The sequence below is a fragment of the Octopus sinensis genome, linkage group LG4 (assembly GCF_006345805.1).
Source record: "Octopus sinensis linkage group LG4, ASM634580v1, whole genome shotgun sequence".
Classification (NCBI taxonomy): Eukaryota; Metazoa; Mollusca; class Cephalopoda; order Octopoda; family Octopodidae; genus Octopus; species Octopus sinensis.
In genome coordinates, this window is record NC_043000.1 from 95,643,670 (window position 1) to 95,659,695 (window position 16,026).

The 16,026-nt window shown below is 35.0% G+C and overlaps 1 protein-coding gene and 1 long non-coding RNA gene across 3 annotated transcripts in view; one reads left to right on the top strand and one right to left on the bottom strand.

Moving 5' to 3' along the window:
- The window catches only part of LOC118763261, a 26,156-nt gene extending 22,541 nt beyond the window's left edge, over positions 1-3,615 (bottom strand). Inside the window, exon 1 of the long non-coding RNA XR_004999012.1 lies at positions 3,436-3,615. This is a non-coding gene — a long non-coding RNA (uncharacterized LOC118763261). The remainder of the gene's footprint in view (positions 1-3,435) is intronic.
- A 9,449-nt stretch (positions 3,616-13,064) lies between these two features.
- LOC115210749 (J domain-containing protein) overlaps positions 13,065-16,026 on the top strand; it is a 44,705-nt gene continuing 41,743 nt past the window's right edge. The window contains exon 1 of one of the 2 annotated variants that reach the window (XM_036502246.1): positions 13,065-13,310. In XM_036502246.1, coding sequence (XP_036358139.1) covers positions 13,074-13,310 — 237 coding nt within the window. In that variant the 5' untranslated portion in view covers positions 13,065-13,073. The remainder of the gene's footprint in view (positions 13,311-16,026) is intronic. The other variant, XM_029779462.2, reaches the window with a different exon arrangement.

The window sequence follows — 16,026 nt, forward strand, 5'->3', positions numbered from 1 at the left end:
TCTCGCGTCCGTGCGGTTTTGGTAGGGCCTCCGATGTGCAAAGCGACAGTTTGCACCTTCAACGCCGTACAGCAGTCCCCCCTCAGGAGAATTTGCAGGTGTTTCTTTCCCTGCCCTTACAGTCGTGTGTGTATTATACATGTGTGTATACGTGTATGCATGTGAGTGTGTGTATGTATACATATATGTGTATGTGTAGATATGTATAGTATGTGTAAAATACATATATTAAATAGTAAAATATATATACGCGCAGTTATTCATACATGCATACTCAAAAAATAAATAATAAATATTAAGTATATGTACGTGCAGTTACCTATTATATAGACGGACGGATACATACATATAAACTTACACACACACACACATATATATATATATAATATAATATATATATATATATATATATATATATATATATATATATATATACAATATACACACATATATATACATAACATATATACATATATAATACACACACATATACACATATATATATATATATATATACATACTTACACACATGTACAAATACATACACACATAGATAACTCTACGTACCTACATATACATAAACACACGAGCGTACACGTATATGTACATATACACATATACACTTCTAAGAGTGTAGACATGAATCTGTAGGTACGCGTACGTATGTGTATATACGTGAATGTATGTAGATGTATGTATGTATGAATATAACGCGTGCGTGCGTGTATGTGTATGAGTGTGCGAATGAGTGAGTGTACGTGCTAAAGAGTGTGCGTGAGTAAATGAGTGCTTGTTTTCCAGTAGACAGATAATGGACTGGCTGTCATAGCCAAGATGTTTGTGACCAGCGATCAAAGATAACAAAAGTAATAAATGAAGATAATAAAATTAAAATTAGGGAATGTGTCTGTATTTGTATGTGTATATATAGTGTGTATGTGTAGGTATGCATAGGTACACATATGTATATATATGTATATATATATATATATATATATATATTATATATATATATATATATATATATATGTATGTATATGTATGTGTGTGTATATGTGTGTGTATGTGTATATATGTGTATATAGGGACTAGTGTGCTGTGTGTGCATATGTGTGTGTATGCGTGTATGTGAGTATGTGTGTGTATGTGTATATATATTTTCTGTGTGTATATGTATGTGTGGTCGTGTGTGGTATATATACATGTGTGTATACGTGTATGCATGTGAGTGTGTGTATGTATACATATATGTGTATGTGTAGATATGTATATGTATGTGTAAGTGTATAATATGTAATATGTGTGTGTGTACGTATGTGTGTATGTATATGTATATGTTTGTATGTGTGTGTATATATGTATACATATGTGCATAGGTATAAGTGAGAATCTCCTTATTTACCTAAAACTCTATTCCCTTTTTTTATATATATTTTTATATTTTTTTATATATATTTTTTATATATTTTTTTATTTTTTTTATTTTTTTATTTACTCTTCTATCTGATTTAACACTGACTCCTTGACCACTCCCCCAAGTATGATATTTTGCGCTATGCCTACCCCCAAAAAGTCCCCCACCAACACCCCTTTAAACCTGCCTAAATGTATAAATGCCAATACAATTCTTGTTAACTAGCTTCCTGAAGATTTCTCTTGAATGAAACAGTTCTAGTCCTGTAGAAGCTCCTTCTATATAATAAATTAATTTTACTCTACTATGTACTGAGTACCTTATTTACTGTGGTTAACCCCGAATCAACCCGGGACCTACATATATATAATATATATATATATATATATATATATATATATATATATATATATATATATATATATATATATATATATATATATGTGTATAAAGACAAGAAGTGTATTCTCATGCAGGAAAAATATAGGAGAATTTTTGTGGAGTTTGAAAATGCACTTGAATCTCAAAATGTGTAGCCATTCTAAAATTTTGTAATAGATCTACTCAAATACGAAACTGGTTTTGACAATTTTTTAAACTTTTAATCATTCAAATATGTTTTTACAAATTCTACTTTGTAATTTTAAACTCTCCTAAACCCTTTAATCACTTATTTTTACTACTGAGCAAAAAAATTGTCGAAACCAGTTTGGTATTTGAATAAATCTATTATAAAATTTAAAAACATCTACATGCTTTGACACTCAGAAGTATTTTCAATCCCTGAAACAAATTCTTATATATATATATATACGAGCAAAATCTCCCACCCCGTCCAATGGATGGTGCTGAGTTGTCAAACATATAAACCAAATTTTCTCAAAACAACTTGTCCGACTGTCCCATAGGCCTCCCTTTTGAGAAACACTGATTTAACCTAAATTTGAGACACCAGCAAAAGAAGAAATAAAGATAGACTTTTTTTCTATTCCAAGAAAAACGATTTTACAAAAGCACGTTCCCACGGCTTTATCGATCACATTCTCACCTGGAATCGATTTTTGTAATTTTTTCAAGACTTATACATGCCCTGATACCGTCGGTATCTACATATCAAATTTGAGCGCAATCGGATGGAGGATGCCTGAGATCCTAGAAGACATACCCACACACAGACAGAACGGATTTTATATAATAGATATATATATATATACACATATATATATATACACAAATATATATATGGAAGACCCTTTATATTGTGGCACCTAATTTTGGGATGGAATGCTAGACCATTTCCTGCCCCAAAGATTCCACCTTTTCAATCTAGAGTAAGTACCTAATATTGTAACAGCTTCAGTGGCATTCTGCTTTTCAATACCGGGACCAAAAACTTCAAAGGGTCACAAGCTATGGATGTGAACATATTCAAAGAACATTCAGACAAATTTTTATCTGAGATATCAGATGAACTCATATCACAGAAGGAATTACAAATAAGAGCAGTTTTGTCCAACATGCTGCTTCACCAGAATCAAATTCAGAGAGAGGATCAGGAAGGAGCTTCAAATGAACTAGCAATCAAGTTAATGGTACAGAGACTAGCATGGCTTCAGCCAGTAAAAGTGTGCATGCATGCATGTGTGTGTGTGTGTGACAGAGAGAGTATGTGTGTATGCGACAGAAAGAGAAAGTATGTGTGTGTGTATGTATTTGTGTGAGTGTATCCATCTGTATGTGTGTGTGTGTGTGTATGAGATTTTATTCAAAAGCTGGATTATCCCTCACTTAGAAGTATTAGTTTTACTATGAATCAGTTTTTCAGTATATGACTTTAATCCACTTTAATCAACAATCAAAATATTAAGAAGGATTAAAAAATTTATGGTGGGTGGGTGTGATTTATTGTCAATCTTGTGGTAATATGACCAAACAATAATCCACATTTTGAATATGAGTATTACATTCTTCATTGTTATTTAGAGTCTTCTCTTGCTTAAAATTACAACACAGACAGGCACTAGGAATTTCAACCATATTTCATGGTCTGCTACCACAACAGCTCCTTTATAGGATCCAGTTAGCTCAAGACATCATCAGGAGGAACCACGTCTGGTTTCAGCCCCTACTCCTCTACCATTTTGACGTGGTGTCCACCCCCTTTCAGAGGTGTTTTCAGCTCTGGTGTTGGGTGCATGTCTTCTTTCTTCTTCTTTCTTCTGTTCTCTGGCCTCTTCGATGTAGCGTCAATGAGTGTCAGCCCCAGCAAGTTGTCATGTGACACTGTCTCAACTTTAACTGACCAATGAAGGTGCGTAGTCTTAGCCGTTGGAATTAGATTTTTATCAGGCCACTACTTCTTACATTTTTTGTTGGCTTAGACCAGTGATTTCTAACATGGGGCATATGCTCCACTGCTGGGGCTTGGTGAAAATTGTGGTGTGGCCTGTGATCCAAAATTGTTCTATTTATTTTAGTCCTATTTGGGTGAGTGTGGCTTTAGTGCTGTTAACGATTTGCTTCAAGCCTGAAAAATGTCAAGGAAATCTGCATTGTCACCAGGCACAAGGCTCTCATTAAAGTGATTTAATTTTTGTTTTCTTAGTCAATAATGTATTTTTCTTTTGTTTTTTTTAATTTATGCACCCTTTTCAAGCCTAACCAGGCTCATGGGCCTGGTTTCCTGGTTGCTGTGGCGTATGTGTTCCCCCCAGCTGGGCGAGACGCCAGTCCATCACAGCTTTACTCAAGAAATAGGAAGAGAGAGTGAGAGAAAGGTGGAGCAAAAGAGTACAACAGGGGTCGCCTTGTGGAGCTTTAAGTGTTTTCGCTCAATAAACACACACAATACCCGGTCGGAGCCGCATCATACCATTTTTCTTTGTGGCTAAGCAGTGTAAGCATTGCTGCTCCACTACCAATGTGCACCAAAGAAGAACAAAGAGCAGTGATAGTGATCCAATTTCTCTGGTTGAAAGGTGTGTCAGGTGCTGAAATTCATCAGAGGCTTTTAGCACAATATGGAGATAGCGCACTACTGTATAGAAGTGTGTATGAGTGGATCGAGACATTTAAATGTGGCCAGACAAGTATGATACATGAAGAGGAAGCAGGACACCTGTCAACCTGCACCACTGATGAGAAAATTCAGCAATTTCAAGAGATGGTAATGGTGAACCAGTTCACCATTACCATCTCTTGGATCACTACTCTTTGTTCTTCTTTGGTGCATATTGTTAGTGGAGTGGCCATGTTTACACTGTAAAACCAGAAAGAAAAATGATGCAATCAGGCTTGAACTTCGATCACATGACCACAATAGTACCAACTATAAGCGTGCATGCACAGAAGCCAGTGTGACAATAATTAAGATGTTATGGCAAAAGTGCAGATAATACTTTACTTCCCTTCGTATATATTGTGTGTGTGCATGCATGTGTGTGTGCATGTGTGTGTGTGCATGCATGCATGTGTGAATGCGTGCGTGTATGAATGCATGTATGTATGTGTGCATGTGTGCATGCGTGTGTGTGTGTACATGCGTGCATGTGTGCATGCATGGGTGTGTGCGTGCGTGCGTGTGTGCATGCATGCGTGTGTGCATGCGTGCGTGTGTGCATGTGTGCGTGTGTGCATGCATGCGTGTGTGCATGCGTGCGTGCATATGTGTGTACAACCAAGCCTGTACATATAGGATCCTGAAGATGATTTAGAGGATGGATATAGTAGCTCATCAATGGAGGTGTGCAGAAGGGCTATGGATTTCAAAGGAGGAAGAGTCAATGGCACATGATCACAAAAATAGAAAAATAAATAAATCGATGATTACTTGATGAACCAAGCTTTTGGGGGTTGCTGCCTCCTTGGCATCCAGACCACATTCTTAGCACCCCGCTCCCAATCACCACCACAAACATACACCACTTTCTGCAGCAAATTCAAAACTATGTTTCACAATTAAAACTTAATCTAATTAACCCACTATTTTGGGGTTTTTTTTTCACATCCATTGACCCTTTTTAGCTACTCCATTATTGCCCCACCTTAGATCTTTCCACAGCTCAATTTGGGAACTGTTCTAGAGTACACACTGAAGTTGGACAACTCCTATAGAGTGAAGGCACATGGCTAAATAGTTAGGGTATTCGGCTCACGATCATAAAGTTCTGAGTTCAATTCCTGGTGACATGTTGTGTCCTAGAGCAAGATACTTTATTTCACATTGATCCAGTCCACTCAGCGGACGAAAATGAGTAGTACTTGTATTTCAAAGGGTCAGCCTTGTCACACTCTGTATCATGCCAGTAAACCACATTAAAAGTACACATAACTGTGGAGTGCTCAGCCACATGCACATCAATTTCACAAGCAGGCTGTTCCATTGATCAGATCAACTAGAAAATTTATTTCCTATAGAAAACAGCAGCAAATGTAGTCAAGAAGCTGGACACAACTCACCACCTTCTGCCTACAGAAGATCCTCAAAGACAAGAGAGGATTACAAATGAGAGAATTCGCTGAAACAAATCCCAGTTGTTGTAAAACAGCATGGCACTGCATTGGTTTCATCTGGCTGGTCATATTTTGCTGTTGTGAGTGACACATCAGGCAAAGACTGCAATGACATGGACACCAGAAAAAAGAAAACAAGAATAGGATTGATCCAAGTACATCTGGAGCTGGATGTTCTAGAGAAACCTCCAAGATACACAAAGTGCAGTTGGGCAGATGCCCTGGGAACTGTGTCAGATTAACTGTGCTTGAAGAAGCTTACTGTTTTATGTGTATCACAATGTGGGAGAACTTAAGTCTGAATCTAATAGTCTAATAGTCTGATAATTGTTTTTCTCACAGACAGTGCCCAACTGAGCCTACAACACTGTGTAGTCAACAAAATCAAAAACAAACAATGCACATGCACAAAATTAAAATTATAAAATGGTGACAATTTACTCATTGCACCCTGTATATATATATATATGCATGTGTGTGTGTGTGTGTGTGTGTGTGTGTGTGTGTGTGTGTCTGTGTGTGTGTGTGTGTGTGTGTGTGTGTGTGTGTGTGTGTGTGTGTGTATCATCATCATCAGCCGCAGCAACAGCAGCACTACTATCACCACCACCACCACCACCACCACCACCATCATCATCATTGTTCACTTTCCATACTTGGACGGTGGTATTTATTGAAGCAGATTTTCAACAGTCAGATGCCTTCCCTATTGCCAATCCTGGCCTGTTTCCAAACAATGTAACATTTCCCCACAGCCAGACATGGTTTTGTAAAACATTGAAAATGAATGACTCTGTTTGTATGATGGACACTCATTCACACCTATCACACAATATTAAGACAAGGAGATTCAAACATACCCACCCCCCACAGAGACATATGTCCTCATATCATCAACATTGTCGTCGTCGTCATTGTAATATAACATCCATATTCCATGCTGGCATGGATAGGAGAGTTTGACAGGATCCAATGAGCCTGACGACAGTGCCAAACTTCAATGGCAGCTTTGACATGGTTTCTATGGCTTGATGCCCTTCATAATGCCAGCCACCTCACAAAGTGTACTGGGTGATTTTTTTTATGTGGCACCAGCATTTATGAAGCCACCAAGTAACTTGCAAGACAATACTCAACTGAGGGCTGGGTAGCATTGAAGGAGGTGGCTTTATGCCAGGTGACAAAAGGTTAAAGTATGATAGAGCAGAAACAGATGTCTTGTAGTAGAGGAGGTATATGGTTAGCCCAGAGGGAAAGGAAAGAATATGGTAAGTTAGAAGGTGACAGAACAGAAGTGATCCAGAGGATTGGACAGGGTAAATGGGTAGCTAAGTTTATGTGTGAAAGGAAAGTGGACAGATGGATAGAGATAAAGACAGAGGTAAATGCAATGAATAGTGAACATGAGTAGAGAAATCATTAATAGTGAATACTAGCTTGGAAAAGGAAATAGAACTAGAACAGGGAGATGATTGGTGACAGTAAATATATATATATATGTGTGTGTGTATGTGTGTGTGTGTATGTATATATATTTTTAAATTCTTTTATTTGTTTCAGTAATTTGACTGTACCCATGCTAGAGCACCACCTTTAGCCGAATGAATCGACCCCAGGGCTTATTCTTTGTAAGCTTAGTTCATATCCTATCGATCTCTTTCGCCAAACTGCTAAGATATGGGGATGTAAACACACCAACATTGGTTGTCAAGCAATAGTAGGGGAACAAACACAGACACACAAACAGATACATACATATATATATATATACGATGGGCTTCTTTCAGTTTCTGTTTACCAAATCCACTCGCAAATCTTTGGTCAGCCTGAGGCTACAGTAGAAGACACTTGCCCAAGGTGCCACGCTGTGGGACTGAAGCTGGAACCATGTGGTTGGTAAGCAAGCTACTTACCACTCAGGAATTCGGAAAATGGAGATATAATTGATGAATAACAATTGATTTACATCAATTATCATTTATTAATTAATTACAAAAAGACTTTTCACTCTCATATAGGTATAAACTTATATTTCTTTCAATAGTATCAGGTCATCCCATAAGTTCTGTCCGATTTTACCGTTTTTAAAATTGAATGAAATCTAATAGTATTTTAGAATGTCTCATGGAATTAAAAATTATTTTTATTCATTTGTGTACATTTAAACTAATTAAATAGAATTTTACAGAATAATAGAATTAAAATTTCTTTGATTAAAACTGTTTCTAGCATGGAAGTATCCAAAGAGCATTTAAGGCATATAACGCTTTATGAGTACAAAACAGGAAACTCTGCTGCCGAAGCGACTCGAAACATACACTCAGTTTAAGGTAAAGAATGCTTGAATGAAAGAACTTGCAGAAGATGGTTTGCAAAATTCAGAAGTGGAGATTTCAGCCTTGAAGATGAAGATCAAACAGGGTGTCCAGTTGAGTTTGATGATAAGCTCCTTGAGGCATTACTTGAAGAAAATCTTGCATTATCAGTTGAAGAATTGGCAATAAAGCTTAGTTCAAACCATACAACTGTTCATCGTCATCTTCAACAACTTGGAAAATTTCCTAAACTTGGAAAATGAATTGTCCAAAAGCATCAGCAAATCCTGAGTTGACATCTCTCCATTCTCGCGAACTCATTTCACTCTTATTGGATAGACTTGTGACTGGTGACGAAAATGGGTCTTCTTTCGAAATGTTAAACATTGTAAACGGTAGCTTGCTAAAAGGGAAAAAGCTCAAACACAACCAAGAAGGGAACTTCATGGAAAAAAGGTTCTTCTCTCTATCTGGTGGAATTGCAAGGGAGTAATTCACTTTGAATTGTTACCACCTGATGCAACAATCAATGCTCAAGTCTACTGTCAGCAATTAGAGCATTTGAACCAAGCTTTGTAGAAAAAAATGACCTGCTTTAGTGAATCAAAAAAGAGTGATGTTTCATCAGGATGATACGTGACCCCACACAACACATCACAGAAGATTAAAGAGCTTGGTTGGGAAAAAATTTCCTCATCCACCTTATTCTCCCAACCTTGCTCCTTCAGACTACCATTTGTTTCTTAGTTTGCAGAATCATTTGGGGACATAACTTTCACAAGCCCAGAGGAGTTCAAAACTGACATTTCAGAGTTAATTGCTTTGAAGCCAAAAGAGTTTTACATTGATGGGATTAAGTCATAGATAATCCAGGAAAGTACATTGATGATTAAATTTCAATTAAATATAACATTTGATCACTTGTTTTCTTTATTCAAAATTCGAACAGAACTTATAGGATGACCTGATAATTTACACAGCTATATATTTATGTGTGCACATGAATATATTTCTATATCTATATGGCTATTTGTGGATACACAAGTACATCCATGGATGTATGTATGTAGACTTATGAGTACCCATATGTGTGTGAAGGGGTGCAGCAAGATAAATATATACATGCACTGTTATACACACCACCCTCCTAGATTCTAGCTAGTCCCCTTGACCACCCCTTTTTTGATATCTGATAAACTCTATAATCCACTTTATTTTACTTTTGATATTTACCAAAACAATTTAGTCATTTTCACTCACGATGATGATGATACAAAAAATGTATGGGAATGTGTATGTATGTATATATATATAAATATATATTAGGAAGGGCATCCAGCTGTAGAAACACTGCCAGATCTGACTGGCCTGGTGCAGCCTTCGGGCTCCCCAGACCCCAGTTGAACCGTCCAACCCATGCTAGCATGGAAAGCGGACGTTAAATGATGATGGTGATGATGATGATGATACTTTATTGAAAAGCAGCAAAAATATCACAAAAACTGTTACTCAGAGTTTCTCGTTTTTGTTCATCGGACAGTTTTGTGTGGAATGGAACAGAAACAAGGTTATACGCAAATATATACACTAAGCTTAATGGATAAACAAAATGGTTTTGTTTCATTGGTCCTTTCAACCAACGGTCTTTACAATGACTGGTAGCATGCAATGAACAAATATCAGTATAAAATCATCTTATTATAAAAGATGTTTATAAATATATAGGGTAAATAATTATTAGTAAAATATAAAATATAAATCAATTAATACATTAAAAGTTATATACAATTTAAAAATTTTAAATTTTCACGTTGGATTACATATACATTTAGCAGCATATGTACATACTAAACCATACATATATACACTAAAACGTACAGACGTGTGTGTGTGTGTGTGTGTGTGTATTTGTGTATGTTTGTGTATGTATATAAAAATATATATTATAACATTGTTTATTGGAGTGTGTAATATTATAAATTAGATATAGCCCACTCATCTATGCATGTTGCATAACATAATTTAACAGTGGCTATACTTTCTTAACCTCTAGTGACATACATACATAAGCATCGAAATTACTTGATAAATCAATAATTGCCTCCCCTTAACCACAAATACTCATCACTGTCCCATTCCACTTTATACATTTCTAACACTCACTGATACAAGCAACGCATGGCCCCTTCCAGCATATATCCATTATTTACCTTTTTTACTCCAGCGAGTAACGGTGTCTTTATGGCCAGCCTTTTGTGTTTGAAAATTAACTGACCAATAGTATATTCTAACTGTCCAGACCTATCCTACTCCAGACCCAGGGATGTTTCAGGTATACTGCATACTTATAATAATAAGTAAAATACATACAAAATCAATAAATAATAAATTATAGTCAACTGTTATTACTTAGTTCTATAACTACCAGTGTTTTGAATTATATTTCTTACTTTTTTATTTTATTTTTTGACTTAACCAATTTGCTCATATAGTTATTATATATTTAACCCATGCCTTCCTTCCATATACTGGAATGTATCACTAAATATTATAACTACCCCTATTTTATTTCTAAATTCTAGTCAGTCGAATATTTCACAGTGGGTCAGCATGTAGCATCAACTGATTATCACCATTCTCACTTTCTCCTTTTTCTTCTTTTCCTTTTTGTCTATTTTATTTACTTTTCTGCTTTGATTCAAATTGGTATAACTAATAGCTTACAATGATAACTATTATTATCATTGTTGTGGTTAAACTAGAGAATCACTCTAATGGAAACAGCTGTAAGTTGAGATTCTGTCTTTTTGTAATTAATTAATAAATGATAATTGATGTAAATCAATTGTTATTCATCAACTGTATTTCCATTTTTTGATTTCCTTGAATATTGATAAACTTTAGTTTATTTTTGTCATTACCTATCATTTATGAGCATTAATACCAAAAAAGGTGAGAATGCGATCGATAAAGCCGTTTTTGTCCTGCTTTTCTTGTCAACCTGTACATAACTGCACCTTCTATTTTTTGTTGTTTTTGTACTGCTTAAAGGCACGTTTCTTTCCTGCCAAGCTTACTATTTAAACCATGTTTGTGTTCTCCCAGTCAACAGCCTTATCATTACTGGTACTTTAAACTCTTCGGTTGCATATTTGTGTGAATAAAATCGTTTTTCTTTGGAATAGAAAAAAGTCTATCTTTATTTCTTCCTTTGGTGGTGTCTCGAATTTAAGTTAAATCAGTGTTTCTCAAAGAGGAGGCCTATGGAATGGTCGGACAAGTTGTTTTGAGAAAATTTGGTTTAAATGTTCGACAACTCAGCACCGTCCATTGGACCAAGGTCGTTTTTCTCATATATGATAATAATAATAATAATCATAATAATAATAATAATATTAGGGAATATTTCTTACAAGATTATAGACGTATATTTATTTATTTAATTATTTTATTGTTTTTATCTTGGACCTGAAGAGTGACTATATTTAAATTGAATTGATTTTAATGTTTTCAGTTTGAAAATATAGCCACAAAACACGTGTAGTGCTTTTACAATTATATACTTTTTATTTATATTTTATACTTTACTTAATTATTGGTATATGTTTTTTATCGTATATCTAATTCTTTCGATATGGTATAATTTAATTATATCATTGTTATTTCATTGTTGAATTGATAAAAGGTGGTTCTTCTCTATATATGTATGTATATGTATGTATGTATGTATGTATATATGGATATATATTAGAAGGTTTGGAGATGCTATATGGATATATTTATACATACATTTATACATATATATATATATATATACTTATTTACATATATATATATATATATATATATATATATATATACTTATATATATATGGATTAAATATACCTATATATATGGATACATACATACATACATACATACACACACATATATATATATATATAATATATATATATATATATGTGTGTGTGTGTGTGTGTGTGTGTGTGTGTATATATATTATAGCCTCATGCTGACCAAAGCCTTCTCAGTGGATTTTGTCCCAGGAAACTGAAAGAAGACTGTCGTAAATAGATGTATATTTGTGTGTGTATGTGTGTATGTGTGTGCGTGCGTGTGCGTGTGTGTTTGTGTTTGTACCTCCACCATCGCTCAACAACCAATGTTACTGTGCTTGCGTCTCCGTAACTAACTTAGCCTTTTGGCAAAAGACACTGATAGAATAGGTACGAGGCTTATAAAGAATAAATCCTGTTGTCGATTTGTTCGACTAAAGGTGGTGATCCAGCATGGCCGCAGTCACATTACTGAAAGAAGTAAAACAATTAAAAAAAACTATGCCATTTTAATCCCGAGCAACGCCGGGTATCTCTGCTCGTATGTGTGTGTGTGTGTGTGTATGTGTGTATGTGTGTGTGTGTTTGTGTGTGTGTGTGTGTGTTTGTGCGTGTGCGTGCGTGCCTGTGTGCACGGTCAGAAATATGTGTGTACATAGTTTTGAATCGAATCATGCATATTCATACAAATACTCAGTGAAGAGGGACATGTTTGTAAATACACTTATATAAGAGTTGACTTACACACACACACACATACGTGCGATACACACTCACATACACACAACCACAGACACACACACACATCAAGCATGTACGAAAGTAAGTCTTTATTAATATATAATCGATACAAATTTAATTATATCAATGAATTTGCAGTAACATAATTCCTATCATCAATAAATAGATTTTATTTTTAAATTCGAAACTACTTTTATAAAGAAACAAACAAAAAAATACTGTTATTATTGTTTATGTCGTAACTGTTGTCATTCATGTTCATTTACCAAGAATCGGGTCACCTATTCTTAGTTCTGGCCCAGGAACGTCTTCGCGGTGCGTGTGACTGTCGCTTCTTCGCTCTCTCCCATTCATTCTTTCATAGTCAACCTGTTCGTTTTCTCTCCTTCCCACTGTGTGGAATTTCGTTTAACATGACCGATGTTTTAAATTATGAATTTAATCCGGATGAGGATTATTATAAAATACTTGGATGTCACCAGCTTTCCACGGTAAGGCACTTAGGATTATAACAACAGGCCCATAGTATTGTTGCGTTAGTTTTGTTAAGGGGAGTATTGTGGATGGACTGTTGATGCGGTTCATGTTTTCCCTCTTATCTTTACTTTTATTCAGTGTATATTTTGGTAAATTTTGATTTACCTATATTTTTTGGCACGTATTCGTTTAAGTTATTATTACGCATTTGTTTGGGAAAGAGGGTTGCCTTTTTTTTTTTGCCTTTTTAAAAATGGTCTTTTTATCCATGTAAGGAATATCATATATATATATATAAGTATACATGCATATGTATATACGTATATATTTATGTATATACATAAATTATGTATGTATATTCATATATATTTACGTACATGCATACAATATGTTTGTATATATACACATACATATGTACAAACGTATATGTATGTAAATCAAAACAGTTTTTACGGAATCTCTATCCACTAGTGTTTTATAAATGTGTGTTTATATAAGTATATATACATATATATATATAAATTGTATGGGCAAAGAAACGCGAATATCTAATAATTAACTTGTAATAAATAATTAATTATTTCCAAATAGTGTGGTTTCACTTTCTTGAGAATGAAAATACAAAACGTAATTGCAAATGCAAACAATATGATTTTGTTTTCTTATAACTTCCAGAAAAAAGGATATTTTATAATGAAATTTTGTATAAATACGCTTTGGATGGTGTAGATTCCAATTATATAGAAATTTGTTATGAAAGAAAAAAAATTTTTTTCTGCGTGTGAGAAGAGGAGTTTCGGAAAATTCACACGACTTGCCTTTGTTGCCTCCTAACTTTGAGGAAAATGGATATTTTTTAATGAAATTTTCAACAAATACTTTTCAGGGTGTGTAAATTATAATTATAACAGAATTTGACGTGAGAAGAAAAACACTGAGCACACACACAGATACATACTGACATAATTTGTAAAGCTATGTGACAGGTGTCAGTATATATGTGTATGAGCCCACCAGTTCTGGGGGTTTTTTTGGTTTTCCCAACAAATTCCGATAGTCAGAATTTACACTATTTGAGGCGTATTTGTAGAAAATTTCACTAAAAAATATCCATTTACGAGGAAAAAAGTGGAGCGGGTCACACAAGTGTAATATATGTATATAGGCTGTTATGCAGATAAACAATTAAACATAACAGCTTGGGTTTGATATACAAAATAAGCTTCCATATCTACTCCTTGATTCCTCTTATAGCCATTCTTTACCCCGCGGATTTAGTCCCTCGTAAAGACATTGGTGTCCAAGTTTGAATCAATTGAGCGCTACTAAGTATTTTCTATACCGAGAATCTCTGGATCTCATCCGTTGACTATACACACACAGACACACACACTTTGTATATGTTCGTAAATACACACCTGTTAAGCGCACACCCGTATTTTCTTGTAACCCTAATCAAGTTATACGAGTAATTCTAAAAGTTTGTAGTATATACTTTTTTTGGTTGGTGGAAGTGAAGATTCTTAATGTTTGATGTTCAAAATAAGAAATTTAAAATTTTAAGGCCCTTTTTTTTATCCTTAAAAATTATATTACATCTTTCGTGAAGAAGGGATTTAACAATCCATGCTTTAATGAAAAAATACAAATACTCTCTTTCTCTCTCACACGTCCGCGCGCGCGCAGACACACACACACACATACATGTAGAGGCGTTGCTGTATAGTTGAGAAGCTTGCTTCCCAACCATGTGATCTCGGGTTCAATCCCATTGCACTGCTATTCAGATAATTATCTTCTACTATTGCTCTGGGGCTGACAAAAGCTTTGTGAGTGTCTTGCGTCTCATCTTGACTGCATGTGCTCTTTGTAATATGATTGTGACTGCCATACAAGCAATGTCACTTATTTCCAATATTCTGCGAGAACATGCCAGGCCATGGGAAAATATTACCTTGCTCGGAAAAAGGCAAGGGCTGGCATTAGGATGGGATTCTGGCCATAGAAAATTGGAAAACGTGAGTTTTGGGGGAGAAAAAAAACTTTTTAAAAAAATAACACTTTGCGAGAAAATGGGGTGGAGGATGAAATCTTTCCGGTTGCCTCGATGTCTCTGCGACGGGATAGTCATCCAACTTAATGGTGATCGACAACCAAACCTAGGGGAAGCGTTTGTTAGCTGACATCATCCGTAGATGGTTTGGAAAGACTTTCGCCCCTCCCCCATTTTCTCCCAGATTTGTTTATTTTTGTAATTTTTTTTCCCCAAAAAAATCCCCGATTTCGGATACGAAAGCTCCGAAAAATTGCCAAAATTGGCATTGTGAAATCCCCCCCCCCCCAATTTCTTCAATTTTGACTTTTTTCCCCAACCCTAACACCCTAACCCTAATCCTAAAACCTTAACTCTAACCCTAACCCTAACCCTGTAACCGTATGTACAGAAATGTTTTGAAATTTTTGTCCAAATCATGATGTCCGTATTTTCCTGCATATTTAGAAAAAAAAAAAATTCTTAAAAATAATTTTACAAAGATTTTTGGAAATTTTTTTCAGAATTATAATCTCCGGATTTTTCCGCATATTTTGAAGAAAGAAAATTGCGAAAAAAGTTTAAATTGAAGGAAATGGGGTGGTGGTAATTTAGAAATGTCGATTTTCACTAATTTTTTGGCAGATTCGTATTCCCCATAGCCCAAAAGGGGTGTTGTGTGAGAAAAAAAAAAAATT